Here is a 20064-nt window from a genome sequence, read left to right as displayed (position 1 = left end):
TAATCCCAAAAGAATAATATAACAAAATTATACAATCTCAAAAGAACAAAATGACCAAGATGTCCTAACAAAAACATATATATCTTCTAACATTATCACGTGGCCAAGACTCAAAATATATTTACAGTCGCTGGGTCTGTCTGGTGTACCTGCAACCTCCTGGCAATGGAGGAAAATATAATAAAAACGGGGTGAATATAAAATTCAGTGAGATCAGTGAGTGGATAGTAGTTTTTGAAAATTAATTCTTACTTTAAAAGAAATAATCATATCATTTCCAAACACGATTTCATCAAACCATATGCGAGAAACCAGTAATAAATCATTTAACATTTGAATCATATTACTAACCATGAAAAACATATATAATATCGTACCAAATAATCATGGAAATCATATCACAATATCATATAGAATACACAAATCTGAAAATCATCACCAAACAAGTACCCAAGGAAATAATCTCGTCATATCCGGACCTCAACGGACGAGCAATGACGTACTATCTGAGTACCGTCACACCCCGGAGCTACACGGATAGACAGGGAAATACCATCTCATATCTCATCATATCTGTGCATGCATAATCTAGTCCTCAAATGACAAAAGCGCCCAAGCACACGGCCCAAAGCCTCTGTGTGTACTCAAACGTGCCCCAAAGGCCTGTATCTCATCTGTATCATTTGTATCTCAATATCTGTCTGTATCTCTGTAATCATCATACCTCATGCATATGCCCCCAAAAGGCAAAAGCGCCCAAACACACGGCTCAAAACCTCTATGTGTGTTCAGACGGGCCCCAAAGGCCTCGATCTCATCTCATCTGTATCACTGTATCTGGAGGGGAAGGATACTGTCTAATGATTTCAAAAAAAATCATTATACTCATATTCACATACCTTTTAACCATACTTTAAATCATGTCACATTTGAATCCACTTTTCTTGTCTTTAAAATACTATCATGCTTTATTCAAAGTTGATACGCAAAACCATTAACCAAATATTTTAAAATTCATTTTGAGGAAATCATTAAATCGGAACATTTAAAATACTTATTTCACAAACATGCTTTACTATCATAATTAACTATAAAAATAGGTTTTGTATATTCCACTCACAGTGACGGTGTTCACGCTCGGTTATCGTCCACGTCCGCAGACCGGTTCTCGCTCGCGGATCCTCTTAAATCAAGGAAACGACATAATTATTTTCCGTAAATCGAAATTACGACTAAATTTATGCAATAAACTCGAAATGAACATCTATCCATAATTTACAACTCCCGTGTTGATAAAATTACTAAAATGCCCTAAAGTCCGTAAATCATTAAAATACTCCGAAATCGTAAATCACCGAATTACCCTCGGAATCATAATTACACCATATCCTCAATTCTAGGAATTACTAAAATATCCACAGGCTCAGAAATTACAAAATTGCCCTCATAGTGTGCAATTACTAAAATGCCCTTGCCTGTCAACGGTCACCGGAATTTGGTCAACGCTGGTCGAGAAGCTCAAGTCTAAAAGTTTTGGCCACACTAAGCCAACGGTGGTGGTGGTGACCTCCCACGCGCGGCGATGGCTCCGGATCGAGCTCCCAAAGTCGTAAGTCCTTCAACGACCGATCAAAGGCAAAACGATGTCCCCGGCGGTAGTGGATGGTCGGAAATGGAAGAGGGAGTCGTGAGGAAAAAAACTGAGGTGGTGGCGTGGTCAAATTCCTGTAGAATTAACGGCGGTGATTATGGGTTTTGGCCGCGGTTTTTCAAGCCTTGAACGGCGGCGTTCCGGTCTGTTTTCAGCGACGAGGATGGCAGGGGAAAGAAGGCCGGTCTTCAACCTTCAGATTGGTACCAAGCTCGGCCGAAACAGTGGTCGAAAATAGGAGATATGGCCGGGTCAAGGTCGAGGGTTTTGGGTCGGGTTGACAGCTTCGCTCTCTCACTCTCTCACACACGTATGGCTTCTGTTTTTGCTTTGTTTTTTCCAGCTTCTTCTTTTGTTTTTATCCACTTCTTAACCGCCTCATATTTACTCATTTAATTCACATCCGTTACAAATATTTAAGAATCTGAGCACGAGAAATGAAATTAAATTCACTTGACTACGTGGATGCAAAGGCGAACAACATACAATGGCTATTTATGAACTTTACAGCCTCCAATTAAACCAATGATACTTGACTAATTAAAATCTATTAACATATTTTTAGCAATGAGATGAACTATAGTGTACAATGAAAATTCTGTAATGCTGTTGATGATTTTATCAATAAAATGGGAAACTGTAATAAAGACATTTTTGGCAATATTTTTAAAAAGAAAAAGGAGCTGCTGGCTAGAATAGGTGGAATCCAATGGTTTCTTGAGAAGCATCATTCTAGGAGTTTAATTAAGTTAGAAACTAAGTTAAAGAGAGAACTTGAAAAAGTTTCAACTCAAAAGGAAGTGTTATGGTTCCAAAAATCTCGGAGACAATGGATTGTCTGTGGGGATAGGAACACGACTTTTTTCCATCAAAAAGCTATCGAGAGACGCCGAAGAAATAGAGTTGGCATGATAAAAAATGACGTGGGGCAGTGGATCCACGATGAAGCTGATATTAAAGCCCATGCGATTTCTTATTTTTACAATTTGTACATGAAAGAGGGAGGTGTTCATGTCCAATATCCTTTTACTCTTGATTTCTCTTTAATTGATAATTGTGTTCTTAACAGTCTTAGCAGAATTGTTGATGATGTAGAGATCAGAGATGCGGTCTTCAGCATAAGCCCAATAAGAGCCCCGGAAGTAAATGGTCTTTACACCACCTTCTTCCAGACTCAATGGCATGTGGTGGGGTTCTCAGTTTGTCAGCTTATTAAAGATTTTTTCTCGGGAAAGCAATTGCTTAGGGAGTTAAATCAAACTCTTCTTGTGCTGATACCCAAGACCAATAATCCAAATTCTCTCAAGTTATTTAGATCTATTAGTCTTTGCACAGTGGTTTACAAGACTACAACTAAACTGGTAGCTAATCGCCTCAAAACCATTTTTCCGCAACTCATTGGCCCTGCTCAAGCGAGTTTTTTTTCCGAGGAGGCATATAATTGAAAACGTTATTGTTGCTCAGGAAATCATCCACTCCATGAAGAACAAAAGGGGTAAAACTGGTCAGATGGCTATCAAGGTTGATCTGGAAAAGGCGTATGACCATTTGAGCTATGATTTTATTCATGAGACCCTGGGCGTGATTGGGTTACAAAAGGACTTGATTCGCATTATAATGGAGTGTATTACCACAATTTCGGTGCAACTTTTGTGGAATGATGAGCTCACGGAAAGTTTTATCCCATCTAGAGGAATCAGAAAGGGGGACCCTTTATCCCCTTATATTTTTGTCATGTGCATCGAGAGGCTCAGTCACGGAATCAATCAGGCTGTTCAGAATGGGTGTTGGAAACCAATCAGGCTTACACGTGGAGGTATTCCTATTACTCATTTAATTTTTACTAATGATCTTCTTCTTCTTGTAAAGGCTTCTGTTGACCAAGCTCATGTGATTAATGAGGTCTTGGGTACCTTTTGCTTTAGCTCTGGAGAAAAGGTGAATAAAGCAAAAACCCAAATTTTCTTCTCTCGAAATGTTCAAACAGACACAATCCGAGAGACAAAGAATACGCTCAGGTTTTCAATAACAAAGAACCTTGGTATGCCCATCTGTCACTCCCGAGTTACCAAGGCAACTTATCAAGAGACTCTGGATAAAGTGCAGCAACATTTATCAGGCTGGAATGCCAAGCATCTCTTTCTAGCGGGCAGAATCACTTCTGGCACAATCTGTAATTCAAGCTCTCCCCATTTATGCCATGCAATCAACAAAAATTCCAGCTTCGGTTCTTACTAAAATTGATCAAAGCTGCAAGCATTTTATTTAGAGTGGAAATGAAGAAAACAGAAAACTGAATCTCATCTAGTGGGACACTCTATGCCAACCCAAATTATGTGGGGGCCTTAGTCTTACAAATTTATCTCATATGAATATGGCTTTGCTGATGAAAATTGGGTGGGGCCTGGTCAACTCTCCTAATAGTTTTTAGGTTCATGTCCTGGCTTCGAAGTACAAGATTGATACTACTTATCTTTCTGATAGCTTATAAACGAGGAATGGGTCCTCCTTGTGGCGTGCTGTAAGGAAGGTTTGGGATCATGTTTTGAAGGGAACTCGATGGGCCCTTAGGGATGGAAAAAGAGTGAAAATCTAGTGGGATTTATGGCTCAATGAGGCTGATAACTTACAATCATATGCCCTGAACCCAATCCCTGATCAGCTGATTAATTTGTGTGTGGCTGATTTTTCAGATAACAATGGCAACTGGAATTGGCAATTATTTGCTCATTTGCTACCCAATCACATAATTCTAGAGGATGTTTAAAACAGTGAGACCAACCAGTGTTATATCATTGGTACAATTTTTTTTTTAAATAAAAAATGTTGCTAGGACGGGATTTGAATCCATGACCTCAATGTCATTAACCTACTTATAAAATTGTTAGTGGTGGAGAGTGTATAATTTTTAAGATCAGGTATCATGCTTAGTTTAAAAAGTGAGAATGTTGTTGGAACTATACTTTATATTTAGACTAAAAAAGATAAGAATATTTTTTTTTGTGGTAGAGTTTATTATCTACATAAGGTCTAGCTAACTTACAACAAACTCAATTTAGTCACTCGTGAGCTCCCAAATATCTTATAATCTGGCCTATTCTTAAATTAAGTGAAAGTTATTGTTAATGTGACTTAATAATTATCTTCTGTAAATATCTTGAAAAATCTGATCCTTGATTTCCAAACCTATTCATTTTAGTAAATTCTTCCATATTGCTTTTAATGCTCCAAGTGTTGTCCCTAAATAATTAATATTGACTCCTTTTTTATATTATCCATGTTTCTTACAATTATTGATTCAAAAATCATCCTAAACATATATATTTAGGTTAAGAAAAAAACTAACATTCAAACGGATAACATGATAGATTTATTAATTAGCATGTGTATTAGTATTACAGTGGAATAATAGTTATATCGAAACTAAAATAAGATACATATAAAAAAACAATGTTTCGTGTTAGACCAGCACTCCTAGGGATGGCAATTGTACCCGCAAACCCGCAAACCCGCCTAAACCCACCCGCCAAAACCCGCCCGTTGCGGGTAATTTTACCCGTTGCGGGTGGGTTTGGTATTAACCTTATATCCGGTGGATACCCGCATGGATATCCACCAAACCCGCAATATTTTTTTCAAATATTTTAAATTTAATTTTAATCTAAAAATATATAAAGAAAATAATGTCATTAATTAAATTACCAAATAGCCAAAGACTCAAAGTTGTGTATGTGTGTATGTGGCCTATATCCTATTCTAAAGTCATAATCTAAAGAAAACTAAAGGTATTTTCCTTCGAATTAGTATTTGAAAATATTAATCTTAATTATTATTATAGGCATTGTGTTGGATGGGTGCTTATGGTGGTGAATGAAATGAATATCTTCTCTTGGAGCTTGTTTTAAATGATAATATGAAATGTAATTATTATTTTTAGATACTAGTTTGTGTTTTTTAAATGGATTTGTGTAATTTATACTTAAATTTGAGAATTTGTGTTGAATTGATGTGGAAATTTTAATTTTTCATTTACATTATTTAAATATAAAATTGAGTATGTTATATGGAATTTGAGGTTATTATTATAAATTTATATATTAAACATTTGTGATTTTAAATACAGAAACCCGCAAAAAATCCACCGGATACCATTGCGGGTTTGGTAATTGTTAAAACCCGCTGCGGGTGGGTTTTTGTAAAAAAATTAAAACCCGCTGCGGGTTGCGGGTGGGTTTGGTAATTTAAATTTTGTGCGGGTTTGGGTTTGGTAATAGCAAACCCGCTGCGGGCGGTGCCCATTGCCATCCCTAAGCACTCCAATATGAATTAAATCTTTCTTATGACCCTCAGAATGAATGATATTCTTATAGGAGAGTATGAATTAATTTGGTGTCCTAAGTAACAATAATAATTGATCAATAATAAATGAAATATCTCTAACTACCTGATCATCACAAAGTGTGAAAGCAAATTACAACCCACCACAACAAATCTTCTCCTGGAAGTGAAATATAAAGAAACAGAAACCACAAAAAAAAGTCACCAACAATTTCAGTTTCAGTTGCCATTTATATATACATATATATATCTAATAGAGGGACCATTCCACTAAAACTACAATTGGGAAACTTCTTCCCTCTTTCCTTCCCCGTGCTCAACCCGTAGAGAACTTAAGCAACTACATCTAATTTCTTTCATCAATTTCATAAGTGTCTGACTAGGATTCTTACACGTACACACTTATTTTCAATTAGGGTAGTTATCTACTGACCGCCTGTTTTTTTTTTTTTCAAAAATATACAAATCTTATTTTTTTTGGCAACGCTCCACCTAAAGTTAACTTTTTTTTCACTAGTCCACTCTTATTATAACAATGTTAGAACTTTGCTGACCTCATAAGGGTAAAATTGTCATTTCATAACGATATTGTTTGAAGACAGAAGTGGATAGGTGCAAATCAATATAATTTCAAGTGGAGTTCAGCACAAAAAAATTAAGAATTGTGTATTTTTCAAAAAATGCGAAAAAAACAGGTGGTTGGTGGATAATTGTCTTTTACATTTGAGGGTAAAAAAGTTATTTATACAATATTCCGTTAGTTCTCTTAATAGTTTGAATACGGAAGTGGACAAGTGGATAATTTTCTTTTAAATTACAATCTTTTTTATTTTTTATTTTTATTTTCATTTTTACCGAAGGCTCCATTGTAATATTAATACCATTCAACAATAGAAAAAATAAAAATAAAAACCACACGCACACACAAGTATATATGCTTTGTGTCAAACAATGCATGAAGTAATTAACTCCTGGTATGTCGTAGTAAAAGTAAGACATGTAAGAGGTCGACTCATTAAGTTCTCATCAAAATAAAATGTATATCAGAAAAATAAATAAATAAAAAAACAAGAAGGCATTCGTTGTTGATTCGTAAGGTATCTCAAAAACATCCACGTTACATAACTCTTTGCACTTAGATATATTAGTTGGATAGATTTTTATATTTTAACATATTAGATATATTAGCTGAAGAAATCTTTTTATTTTGACAATTTACGGTGCGGCGACACACCGTTAGTTAATTAGCTGGTAAAGACTCTTTCCGAGTTTATAATAAAAGAAATGAGCTCGAGACTATAACGGGATTCATCATCATTCCTTGTAGATACACTTATTTGCAGGGGATGGAGGTAAATCTCGCCCATATTGGGTGCAAATACATATCTACTTCATGTTGTGTACTTACCTGAACGAAGTTTCCAGGAAGGTTCCTACGTTGTCCGTACGGGTTGGTTGTACAAATTTGATGGTGCCGTTTTTGATACAAACAACATGTTATTATAAGAAGAGAAGTAGCCCACGTTACGGCAAATGCTGGTTAGGCGCAGAACCAGAAGGATCAATTAATATCAAAGATACGTGTAACATTTTTTGGTTGGTACCAAGTTTATTTTGGTTCTTTAATTAAGATAGAAAATGGAGTTTCGTGTTTTCTTGGTATATAATGATTTGCTCTGTCGATTTCCAAATTTAATGGTGTAAACTCGGATGGTTTTGTTTGCTGTGCGCTGAAGATTTTTCGACCCAACGTTCATTACTGCATTGCAGTGAGATTTTTCTTTGTATACATGCCATTTAATGAGTGCTGAACATAAATGCTTGACACTTTTGTCTTTCGTTTAGGTGGTTTTTTTATATTTTTTTAATCTCAAAACTGAAGAGACTTAAATTAATCTGAATTTTTGAATATAATTGAATGCCTTAATCTGAATAATATTTTTTTTTGTCTGAATTACTAAAAATAAATATTAAGTTGTTTGGTTTTTAACTTAAAAAATTTTGAAAACTAATATATGTGCATTTGTGCTCTTACAAATTATATATGTTAAACAAATAATGAATATCTCAAATAACTTAAATAAGACAATATATCATCATAATATAAATAAACAGCTCAATGATGAATCCTTATGCAATTAATAATTGTTTTCAATATAAAATTAATTTTGAAAAAATGAAAAGAGAAAATAGGATTCTTTTTTTATTCTATTTTCTATTGGGATAAACCAATGTCTATATAAGTATATATATATATATATTTGATCAATGAATATCTGAATGTCAAATATAATGAAACAACTCTAAACCATCTCTCAAATAAATTATTATAACTCTATTTTTAAGGTAATAAACAGTAATTAGGGTTCCAATTTCCAAACTGTTTCAGCAACCAGACAGCAGATTCCTTTATGCTTTACGCTTTTAGTCTGCTTTTTTTTTTTTTTAAGATTTATATTTTTGACTTTTGAGTGAACAATTACAGTTGACTATTTCATCACATTAGAATTTTAAGTCAACTTTCAGGAGTTTGACGGGTTTCAGATTGAGTGAGAAAACTTCACTTCCAGTAGTAGTGCTTCAAAGATTGGTCTCTAACCTAAGTCAATGTACGGATACCAGAATCTTTTAACGATCACTTTCTTTGCTTTTGCATTTCAAATCATTTTGAATTTCTTTTCGTTTAGTTACCGAAAATTTAGTTAGAATCAAATGTCTTCTGCAGATCATAACGCAAACGTAATCATATTACAATAAAAATGAAAAAAAAAAAAAGCGTCAAAACCAGCATTAATGCTTAGTTGAAGTATTAAATTTAACTTCATGACGTTTAATTTGCGAGAGCTGGCTAGCCAGTTTGTATAATTTTGTCCAACTGCAGTCACAAATAATAAATAGAAAGACCATATCAGCATTACCTTATGTTACACAAATAATTAACTAATCTGTCTTGTCTAAATGATTACTACAGAATACTCAGTTTTCAACACTAGCTGGCCCAGAAGATTAACAATTTTACTAGAATAATACCAAGAATGGAAAACCCCGTTCGGAAAAAAAAAATCAAATTAATTTGTAAAACATTCATCTCTCATACTGATCTCAAAACACAAGATGCACAGTATGTGAGGCACGTGTCTTGCATAACAAAAAATCAAAAAACGAAACTCCGAGGAAGATTCGTCATCAATCAACCTAATAGAAGCTATTTATAACAGTGTCCTCCCTTACTGATCTCTCACACACAGACTGAAACAAAATTTTCTCTCTCAAATTTTGGCTTGGGCATCTCAAATTTTGGCTTGTGCATCTCTAAAAAGGAAACAAATTAGAGTTTCAGGAGAATAATTGGCTTGTGCATCTCACGTCGATAGTTGGAAAAGTATGGACCATTAATTTCAAGTGGGCTTCACGTGCATGGGCTTAAAGTTGGGTAGTGCTTGGCTTGTTTGAAAATCCTTTTGACTTGAGGATTTTGTGGTGGCATTACAATATAAAAGGAATTAGAGAGCAGCCGCCAGGGAGAAAGAAAAAGGGAGGACGCGAGACAGAGAGAATAGAGGGTAGCGGCAGCAGCAGCAGCACTTGGGCTTTTCATGGTTGGTTTTATTTATTTTGTTGCTCCCAATTCAAGTATATCTAACTAATTTTTTTATGCTGAGATTAAGGATGAAATATTATTCAATGAAATAATTATCTTTTTAATTTCCTATATATGTTCTTTAATGATTATGATTTTTATTTCACATGATTAATTAGATGTTATTAAAATCTTTTCATCAATTCTGTCATGCATTATTAATTGTTAGGATTAATATTCGATAAAATTTATGGTTTGATTTATAAAGTTTATACATGATTATCTTTGATTCTATGTCTTTCATTAAATTATTTACATGGAGTGCTTAGGAAACTTTGACTCTTTGTTATTCAATATGTTTACATGAGCTTCTTAGAAGTCATACTATTAAGTATAAAAAGAACCTACATTAGCTTTAATTGCTTGGGCTTAATTGTTATATTCATGAGATGACATAGATTGATTTCGAGTTGTCACTCTAAAATTGGGGATTAATTAATAATTAGATAATTACTAGTTGAATAGTGGTGGATTCTAAAACCTTGGTAATTTTTGTCTTATTGAAATTTCATTTACTTTAATTGTTTTCTTAGCTTAATTAGTTTAATTTCTCTTAAAACTCAATTTGCTCAACTAGGTTAGAATTAATATTAATTTTAGATTTAAATTAGACTTTTCAATTTATAACAATCCATGTGAGATCGACCTCGTTACCACTACTCTATTTCTAGATTTGTTCACTTGCGAGTATATTAAAATTTTTACAACAAATTTTTGGCGCCGTTGTCGGGGATTGTGCTAGAAAGTCAGTTTAATCTAGGTTGATTTGATTCTTCCACTAGTTATAATTTAGGTTGTTTTTTATTTTTTTAAATAAAAAAACACAAAAAAAAAATTATTTGTCTTTAAATTCATTGTTTGGTTGTTTGATTTCTTTTATTTTTAAATTTCGTTTATTCTCATTATTGTTGGTTTATTTTATTTTATTTTTTATTTTTTTTCTTTCCTTGTCTAGTTAGTTTATGAGTGTTTGGGAACGTGATTCAACAAATTGTTTGGTTAAAAGAGAGTCGAAAATTGATAATAGTCAAGCTAGTTCTTTAAAAGTGATGGATGACCCAAATAGACTATTGCCAATACTTCCACCAGTGCAAGCAGAGAAATCCCTTAGAGAATATTTTTCACCACTTGTAGCCAACCAACCAACCAACTTGTATTGTGTTACCACAAACCACAGCAACACACTTTGAACTCAAGCCCTCTGTCATTCAACTTTTACCATCTTTCTATGAGTTAGAGAGAGAGGATCCATATTTGCACATTAAGAAATTTCTTGACATATGCTCTACATTCCGTTTTCAAAATTTTAATGATGAGTCAATTAGGCTTCGTATGTTCCCTTTCTCATTAAAAGACAAAGCAAAAGCTTGGTTGAATTCACTTCATGCTGGGTCTATTACTACATGGGATGAATTGAGTAATAAGTTCCTCACCAAGTTTTTCCCTATGTCTAAAACAAATGCCCTTAGGAGAGAGATAAGTGATTTTTATCAAAGAGAGGGTGAGCAATTTTATGAGTGTTGGGAAAGATTCAATGATTTACTCCTCAAGTGTCCCCACCATGGTTTTCAGAAATGAACACTTATACAGTGCTTTCATAATGGTTTAACTATGTCAAATCGTCATATGGTAAAATCTTTGAATGGTGGGAGATTTTTGAACTTACATGAAGGGGCTGCATGGGATTTCTTTAATTCACTTTCTGAGAATTCTCACCAGTGAAATTTTTCAAATCAAAGGGAAAAATCATCTCAAGTTTCTATAAAGGGTTTATATGAAGTTAAGGATGATTTTGATGTGAAATCCATTTTAGCTACACTTTCTAGGAAAGTAGATGCCTTAGCTCTGAACCAATCAATGAATCATCATCCTAGTGTAGCTAATAAAGTTTGTGCTTTTTGTTCTAACTTGTCTCATACAACACAGAATTGTCCATCATTACCAGCCTATCAAGAGGCTTATTCTGAGCAGGTACATGCCTTACAATCATATGAGAAAACCTCCAATAATCCATATTCACCCACATATAATCTTAATTGGAGGAACCACCCTAATTTTTCTTGGAAACAAAATCAACCTTTGTCAGACCAAGGAGGACAACAATTTAGCTTGCCCAATCAACAATTTGTCCCTCCTAACTAGGGGTGGGCACGGTTCGGTTCGGTTCGAAATTAAATAGAACCGATTTAAATCGGTTATTTTATAAAAAGAACCGAATAAGAATCGAACTCAATAAGAACCAAACTCAAACGGTTCTTTTCGGATCGGTTCGGTTTTTTCGGTTCTGGGCCTATTGGGCCTATTTTGAATTTTTAAATTTTTAGCCCATTGAGCCTCATGAATGTAATAATTTTTTTCAACAATTAATTTATCCTAATTTTATTACAAATATTAACAATAAATACAAAGTATTCAAAACACATTTTATTACTAATATTTTACTAAATATTAATAAGATACTCCCAAAATATGAAATATTAAAATTTCAAAATTCATAACCAAACTCCAATACTCTATCTATATAAACATAATCATAATGTTATAAAGAGAAATAAAAATAACAACAATTACAACTTACAACACAAAATAAAAAAAAAATTGCAAACAAACGCCAACAACATTCTCCCATCTTCATCAATATCAACATCAACTTTAGGCATTTTCCAACTCAATATTTGGATCTATAAAAAAAAAAATTTAAAAATAAATAATTAAATAAACAATCTATATAAATAAGATGCTAGTTTAAAAAAAATAAAGAAAACTTACTGGTAAGCAACATCAATCAACTGTCATTTACTCCTCAGCTACTTGCTGTTGTTCTTGAGATTGCATTGGCCTCAAAAATTCTTCAAGAAATTGAAACAGTTATATTAAAATAATTAATTCTAATATACAAAATGTTATAAGTGAAATAGAAAAAAATAACATAATAAATTACAATATTACCTGTTTCAACTAATTAATAGAATTCAGCTTCTTCCTCACTTGGTTGTATTGTACGCTCTACTAATAGAGTTGAGCGAAGCCAATTTTGAGTGCATATTAATGACTCGACTGTTTTATGAGTTAAAGAACTCCTAAAAGGATCAAGAATGTGCCCTCATGTGCTAAATGCTGATTCAGAAGCCACAGTAGACACCGGAATTGCCAAAACATCTTTGGCAATTTGAGATAAAATCGGATACCGAGGCCTATTCAATTTCCACCAAGTCAAAATATCAAACTGGGGATTACTAGCACTCTCACAAGTCTCTGACAAGTACTTTTCAACATCATTTTTTCCACTAATGTCATCATTTGAACTTTCTTTCATCTTTTTAAATTGTGTAAAAGGATCAAATGACTCAATACTACTACTAGCACCATCATGAACAGCCCTACATCTCTCACCTCTATTTGGATTACTCTCACCTCTATCAACAACAACTCTTTAATATTAGCTCTCAATTCATCAACCTTTCTAATATCATACAAGCTACTAAAACACCATATAACAAAGTCAAGTTTGCAGCGAGGATCAAGCACATTTGCCACAATCAACAACATGTTAACCTTTTCAAAAAAATGACCCCAATACTTGACAAATTTTTCCTCCATCTTATAACCCATTTGATTTAATAAAAAATCATTAGAATCAACAAGTGACTTCAAATGAATATAAACTTTCCACATTTCATTCAAGAAATTATTGGAAGTGACTGTTAAAGAGCTGCTGAATTTTAAAGTCACATGATAAAAAATCGAAAGACACTTGACTAACCTCTCTGCATTTTCCCAATCCTTATCAATTGGTGGCCCCACCATCCTTTTTTCACTCTCATCCTCATCAAACCAGTTTGTATAATGGCCATCATCTTCCTTTAGCCTCTCAAATGCTTTCTCAAATGCTACCGCTTTTTCTAACATCAAATATGTTGAATTCCACCGAGTCGGCACGTCTAATACCATAAGCCCTCCACGTGAGATTTTCTCCCTATCAACACATGTTTTGAACTTTTGTAATCTTGCCAGAGATGATCTAACATATTTCACCGCATTTCGAATACTAGCTATTGATTGACTCACTTGTGACAACCCATCTTGCACAATTAAGTTGATTATATGCGCCGAACACCTCACATGCATATATAAACCATTCAAAACCATCGAATTTCCACTCCAATTTGCCAACTTCTTCTTCACATAAGCTATTGCAAGTGTATTAGCACTTGCATTATCCACTGTAATTGTCAACAACTTCTCAATCCCCCAATCAATCAAACAATTTTCAATTAACTTCCCAATGCCATCTCCTTTGTGATTAGAAATAGGTGTGAAAGTGAGAATCCTCTTGTGCAAAACCCACTCTTCATCAATAAAGTGAGCTGTAACTACTATAAAGTTTGACATTTGAATTGAAGTCCATGTGTCGGTGGTAATGCATACTCTCTGTTTATTTGCACTCAAAATACTTTTCAGCAGCCCCTTTTCATTTTGATACAATTTAAGAATATCCCTTGTAATTGTTCTTCGAGATGGTACCTCAAATTTCGGACAACAAGTTTCCATGAACTCCAAAAACCCTTCAGCCTCTACAAATCTAAAAGGTAACTTATCTTTAATTATCATTTTCACAAGTGTCATTCTACAAGCCTCTCTATTAAATCTTATGTGTATAACCTTAGCAGTACCATCATCTTTACCTTTACCCTTTTTACAAACTAATGTCTGTTGTTTTGCATCATTTGCAGCCTTCTTTTTTTTGCGCACTTTACATCTATCCAAATGAGTCGACAAACCACTTGTTCCAGAATTACTATGGGCTGCATAACTTTTTCCGCAATAATGACACTTAGCTCTAAGTCCTCTAGGTAGCTTCGAAAAATGCTTCCACACAAATGATCTCAACTCAATTTTTCTTTTTTTACTACCACTGACCTCTTCTTCACTACTAACTTGTTGCACTTCATCACTAATTTGTACTTCACCAACATTGTCAACCATTCTATAAAATTAGAACAATTATAATGTCAAAATAAAATCTAAATAAGTAAATATAGCCACTGTCCAACATACAATCAGTAGCCATTTTATAAACATAATTAGCAGTTATATATTGTAAATCATGCAATTTATATCTACACAGTAATAGACATTAAAACAACCGGAGGAAAATGAAATTAAAAAAATAAAAAAAGTGCCGGACATTTGTTTTTATTTGGCTGCTGTAGAAAATTAAAGAAACAAGGCTTGACATACCTATTGGAGTACGGTGGCTACTGGCTAGCGAGCAAAGCAGAATCTATCGAGCAAAGCAGAAACTGTAGTGCGGTGGCTGGCGAGTGGAGAAGTGGCTGGCGCGTGGTGGCTGGCTAGTAGAGAAGCTGTCGCGCAGTGGCTGGCGAGCGGAGAAGTGGCTGGCGAGTAGAGAAGAAGCTGTCGTACAAAGCAGAAACTGTCGAGCAAAGCATAAACTGTCACGCGGTGGCTCGAACGGAGAAGTGGCTGGCGCGCGGTGGCTAGCGAGTGGAGAAGAAGCTGTCGCGCCGGTGAGCAGCGTCGGCCGTGATTGCAGTGGATTGGGGTGGGTGATTTGGATTTGGTTTCGATTTTGAATATTTGATTTTAGGGTTTATTTTGGCAAATAAAGATTTACGAAATTGTAACACTAACATATATATATACTCTGATTGTGTGTATGCAAGTTTATGTTAGCTATCTTACACAATCAGTTAAAAATTAACACATATTTAATTTAATAAAATTTAAAAATAATTCGGTTTTTCGGTTCGATTTTTCGGTTCAGTTAAATGAACCGAATACCGAACCGACATTTCGGTTTTTTTTATAAATGGTACCGTTCGGTTTTTTAAAAAAAAAAACCGAACCGAATTAAAAAAAACCGTCAGTTCGGTTCGATTTTTTTAAGACTACGGTTTTTTTGCCCACTCCTACTCCTAACCAAGTATATCCTTTTACCCAACAGCCTATGTGTCAATTTGTTGCACCTCAACAAAGAAAACCTTCTTTAGATGATACACGTCAAAGTTTCATTCAGTCAACCCAACAAACTTTTCAGTTAAACACTCAAGCTATTCTAAAGCTTGAACATCAATTGGGTCAATTAGCAACTACTGTAACTGAGAGAGAAAAAGAAAAATTTCCAAGTCAACTAATTCTCAATCCTAAAGGAGTGCATGAAGTTTGATCGAGTTCAAGCCATCAGCATGAAGAAGCAAAGTCTATTATGACCTTGAGAAGAGGAAAATTATTTGACAACAAAGTGGAGGTTCAAACAAGAAAGACATCTGAGCCTATTTCTTCATATCCAGTTCCATTACAAGACTCATCACCAAATGATCCAGAAGAGAGTGACCCGCCAGCTTACATTCCCAAGGCTCCTTTTCCTCAAAGGTTAACAAAGGTAAAGAAATGGACTTTAACAAGTGAGATTATGGAAATCTTCAAGCAGGTAAGTATAAACATCCTTTTACTCGATCCTATTAAGCAAGTTCCTTCCTATGCCAAGTTTTTGAAAGATTTATGTACTAAAAAGAGAAATTTGCATGTCACCAAAAAGGTATTTTTAACTGAACAAACTAGCAATTTACTTCAATGTAAAATGCCTCCAAAATTTAAGGATCTTGGTTCTCCTACTGTGTCATGTGTTATAGGGAACCAATTGTTTGATAAAGCATTATTGGATTTAGGCACTAGTGTTAATCTCTTGCCTTATTCTGCTTACATGCAGCTTGGACTAGGTGAGTTAAAATCAACTTCCATTGTTTTGCAACTTGCTGATAGGTCAATGAAAATATATCGTGGTATTATAGAGGATGTGTTGATACAGATTGACAAATTTTATTATCCTGTTGATTTTATTGTTATTGATACTCAGCATGTACAGGATCTTAAGAAACACACCCCAATTATTCTTGGTCATCTTTTCTTAGCTACAACTGATGCTCATATTAGTTGCAGGACTGGAAACATGCAATTGTCTTTTGGTAACATGACCATGGAATTAAACATTTTTAATGTTCCCAAGCAGGCACAAGAAGATAATGAAGTTGTTGAAGTAGATATGATAGAAGCATCAATTAATGACTCACTTATTTCTAACCATTGTGACAATCCATTAATACCATGCACAACTGACTTTGATTTCTCTGTTGATGTTGATAGTGGTATTGAAGAAGTTAATGTTTTACTTGATTCGAGTTTTATCATAGATCTAATTAAGTGGAAAGAAATGATTGAGCCACTTCTTCCTGAAGAGAAAATTGAACCATTCAAGTTGGAGTTACTTCCTAAAGTAGTGCAATATGGTCACATTCTGACATGAAAAAGGTGGTAAGACCTAAAGTGCTTAAATTGTTAGATTTTTATACTACTTTAGATAACTCTTAGGAAAGCTTGGAACAGAAGAGATCAAAGCAGTGTGATATTGAGGAGTTTTATTACCATCATCCTTTTATAGATAAAATGCTCTAGTGCTTAGGCAATTATGTTTTCTGGCATTTTATGTATAATTGCTTTGGTTTTCACCAAATTCTTATTGATCCTGGTTGATTTGTTATTTACATTAATTTGTTAGTTAGTAGGATTTTTTTTATTTCATTATTGATATTTCTTCTAACGTTTTCTTTTTAGTTGTCATTCTTTTTTAAGCTTTCCCAGCCCATCCAAGTGTGTTCTTTCCAACTTTCTTTTTATTATTTATGTTATTATTATTGTTGTTATTATTTTTCTTTCATTTGTTTTCATGCATATCTTTTGTTTATGAAACATTGAGGACAATGTTCCGAATAAGTTTGGGGGTGGGAATAGTGTGTGCTTTGTTTGTTAAAAAAACCAAAAAAAAAATCAAAAATTCAAAAAAAATTGTGTTTTTTTGTTTTTACGTGAAAAGCCAATGATAAGAACTTGATTGACAATAAATATTATTTTTAGAAAGGGTTGAATATTGTCTTAGTTTATACTTGATTCTTGTGTTAGTTCCTCTTGATTGAGATTCTTTAAACCATGAGTACTAATATATATTCTTTCGTAATTTTGACTTGAAATTTGATATTGACGCAGCCTAAGTTGAGAATTTTAGATAGAGTAAATGATTGTTTGTCTTGATTCTTATCTCCACAATACAAATTAGTATACACAGATGCCAAAGTCAGAAATAACTACCTATAACCCTTAAGAGTAAAGCTATCCTTGAGTAATTTGGGCATATGTACCATAAGTATGTAGAAGATAATCTACCATGAGAAGAAGGCTACCTTAAGGAATAGAGTAAAAGCTCCTAACTATGGTTAAAAAGAAAAAAAAAGAAAAGGAAAAAGAAGAGAAAAAGAAAAAAATCAAGTGCATGTGCTAAAAAAATATCAAAAGAAAATGCACATAAAAGCCTGTGAAAAAAAAAATTGAAGATCAAGATGATAAGATTAGTTTGACCAACTCTTTTCTTTGTTTGAGACGAAGGCTGTTGATATTGAGGATTTTGGGAATTGATTTAATTAAATTGATTTCACACACACACTATAAGAATCGAAAGAGAGATGGGATTGATTATTGAATTAAAGTTAGAACTTTGCCAATATTTGAAATTTTCTTTGAGCTATATAATTTATGTAATCCTTGAGGCTATCTTCATGTTTTGTTTAAAGTTTGTTGTTCTTTTCATTTTATTTTATTATTTTTTTAAAAAAAATGATGTTTGTCGGTATCATCACTAAAGCCCTCACGGGACTATAACTCGTCCACTAGGGCCGCCTAGGGGTTTAAAGGTTTGTTGCATACGCTAAATGCAATCGCAATTACCTGCGAAAGTGGTTTAGTTAGGATTTGCTTTTTGTTTCGTTTCTTTTATTTTTGTTTTTAATTTTAGTTTTGCTCAAGGACTAGCAAAATCTAAGTTTGGGGATATTTGATGAGCATAATTTATATACATATTTTATCCTTAATTATATAATTGCTAGTTATTTTTATTTATTTCTTTTAATTAATTGAGTTATTTTATTGATTAGGGAAATAATTGGAGATTATGGATGAAAAATGCATAAGGAATAATAACTGGACAGTATTGAAGATCAAATTAATTTGTGGAAGCAATTCATGAAAGAGAGCTTAAAAAGGAAACCAATTAGAGTTTAAGGAGAATAATTGGCTTGTGCATCTCACGTGAATAGTTGGAAAAGCATGGACCATTAATTTCAACTGGGCTTCACGTGCATGGGCTTAAAGTTGGGTGTGCTTGGCTTGTTTGAAAATCCTTTTGACTTGAGGATTTTGTGGTGGCGTTACAATATAAAAGGAATTAGAGAGTAGCTGCCAGGGAGAAAGAAAAAGGGAGGACGCGAGACAGAGAGAATGGAGGGTAGCCGCAGCAGCACTTCGGCTTTTCATGGCTGGTTTTATTTATTTTGTTGCTCTCAATTCAAGTATGTCTAACTAATTTTTTTATATTGAGATTAAGGATGAAATCCTATTCAATGAAATAATTATATTTTTATTTAATTAATTCCCTATATATGTTCTTTGATAATTATGGTTTTTATTTCACATGATTAATTGGATGTTAAAAAAATCTTTTCATCAATTCTGTTATGCATTATTGATTGTTAGGATTAATATACGATTAAATCTATGCTTGGATTTATAAAATTGAAATGCAAGACATTTCACTGGGTGTTGCATTGGGTTCTGCAACTCAAATTGCGTATTTGTGGTAAGTATTTACTGAGTGAGTAATCTTCTTATTACTCATAAAAATTCAGATGATTAAATCTTAATATTAATTAATCGCCTTAATATGATTGCAGGTTCCATTGTGCGGGATTATTTCTTGGATTATGTGGATTACAATGGATCTTAACTTCAATCTCCTTGAGACTGGCTCTCTTGCTCTAGCAATTATTGCCACAGCCTTCGCTCTACAGGTAATTAATTTACACTATTAATCTTTTCTTTTCTTTTTTTGTAAAACTTGTGCTCATAGTTCAATCAGAAATATTAAGTACTCTTTTATTGTTAATTTTTCAGGATGGAACTTCTCATTACATGAAAGGATTTGTTCTTCTGCTATGCTACTTTGTTATTGGAGCATGCTTTTTTGTATCCAACAGACCACTCGGTGAGTATATATTTACACCATTGTTAGGGTTTTATTGACACATTTATTAACTTGATATACAAATTCAATTGCCATCAATCAAGAATCCCAACTGACACTTAATTAATTAAATATTCTGTTTTTCTCAGACTCCGATCCGAATGGGGTCAAAATGGGCCTTCAATCATCAACGGGAACAGTCCTCAGAGCATGATAAGTAAGTTCTAGTGGCCAAAAAAGTTTACTTACTCATCCAGTAAAATCTTGTCACGTGTTTTGAATTAGCTATAGCATTTAAAACGCATGACAAATATATTTTAACCATCGGAAATTTGAATTCATGCA

The 20064-nt window shown here is 33.6% G+C and overlaps 2 protein-coding genes and 1 non-coding gene across 3 annotated transcripts; 2 read left to right on the top strand and 1 right to left on the bottom strand.

Moving 5' to 3' along the window:
- The first annotated feature begins 2280 nt into the window (after positions 1-2280).
- Positions 2281-3889, top strand: LOC112097385. Its single transcript, XM_024182590.1, has 2 exons — positions 2281-3012; positions 3116-3889. The coding sequence occupies exons 1-2, from the start codon at positions 2281-2283 to the stop codon at positions 3887-3889; spliced, it is 1506 nt and encodes a 501-aa protein (XP_024038358.1).
- A 7201-nt stretch (positions 3890-11090) lies between these two features.
- Positions 11091-11197, bottom strand: LOC112097575. Its single transcript, XR_002905106.1, has one exon. It is a non-coding gene; the product is annotated as a small nucleolar RNA R71 (small nucleolar RNA).
- Positions 11198-15858: 4661 nt separating this feature from the next.
- LOC112097384 lies at positions 15859-16956 on the top strand. The gene has a single exon (XM_024182589.1). The coding sequence runs from the start codon at positions 15859-15861 to the stop codon at positions 16954-16956; it is 1098 nt and encodes a 365-aa protein (XP_024038357.1).
- The last annotated feature ends 3108 nt before the right edge of the window (positions 16957-20064 follow it).

This window comes from Citrus clementina, unplaced genomic scaffold, assembly GCF_000493195.1.
Source record: "Citrus clementina cultivar Clemenules unplaced genomic scaffold, Citrus_clementina_v1.0 scaffold_6, whole genome shotgun sequence".
Lineage (NCBI taxonomy): Eukaryota > Viridiplantae > Streptophyta > Magnoliopsida > Sapindales > Rutaceae > Citrus > Citrus x clementina.
The sequence above is the reverse complement of the archived record's forward strand: the minus strand, read 5'-3'. Positions and strand labels throughout refer to the sequence as shown.

What these genes read in the sequence shown, in the direction of transcription:
- LOC112097385 (XM_024182590.1), top strand. Translation starts at nt 2,281, where the DNA reads ATGGGAAACTGTAATAAAGACATTTTTGGCAATATTTTTAAAAAGAAA. An exon ending in ACAAGACTACAACTAAACTG is followed by an intron (nt 3,013 to 3,115) that starts GTAGCTAATCGC and finishes ATTGTTGCTCAG; the next exon opens with GAAATCATCCACTCCATGAA.
- LOC112097384 (XM_024182589.1), top strand. Translation starts at nt 15,859, where the DNA reads ATGACCTTGAGAAGAGGAAAATTATTTGACAACAAAGTGGAGGTTCAA.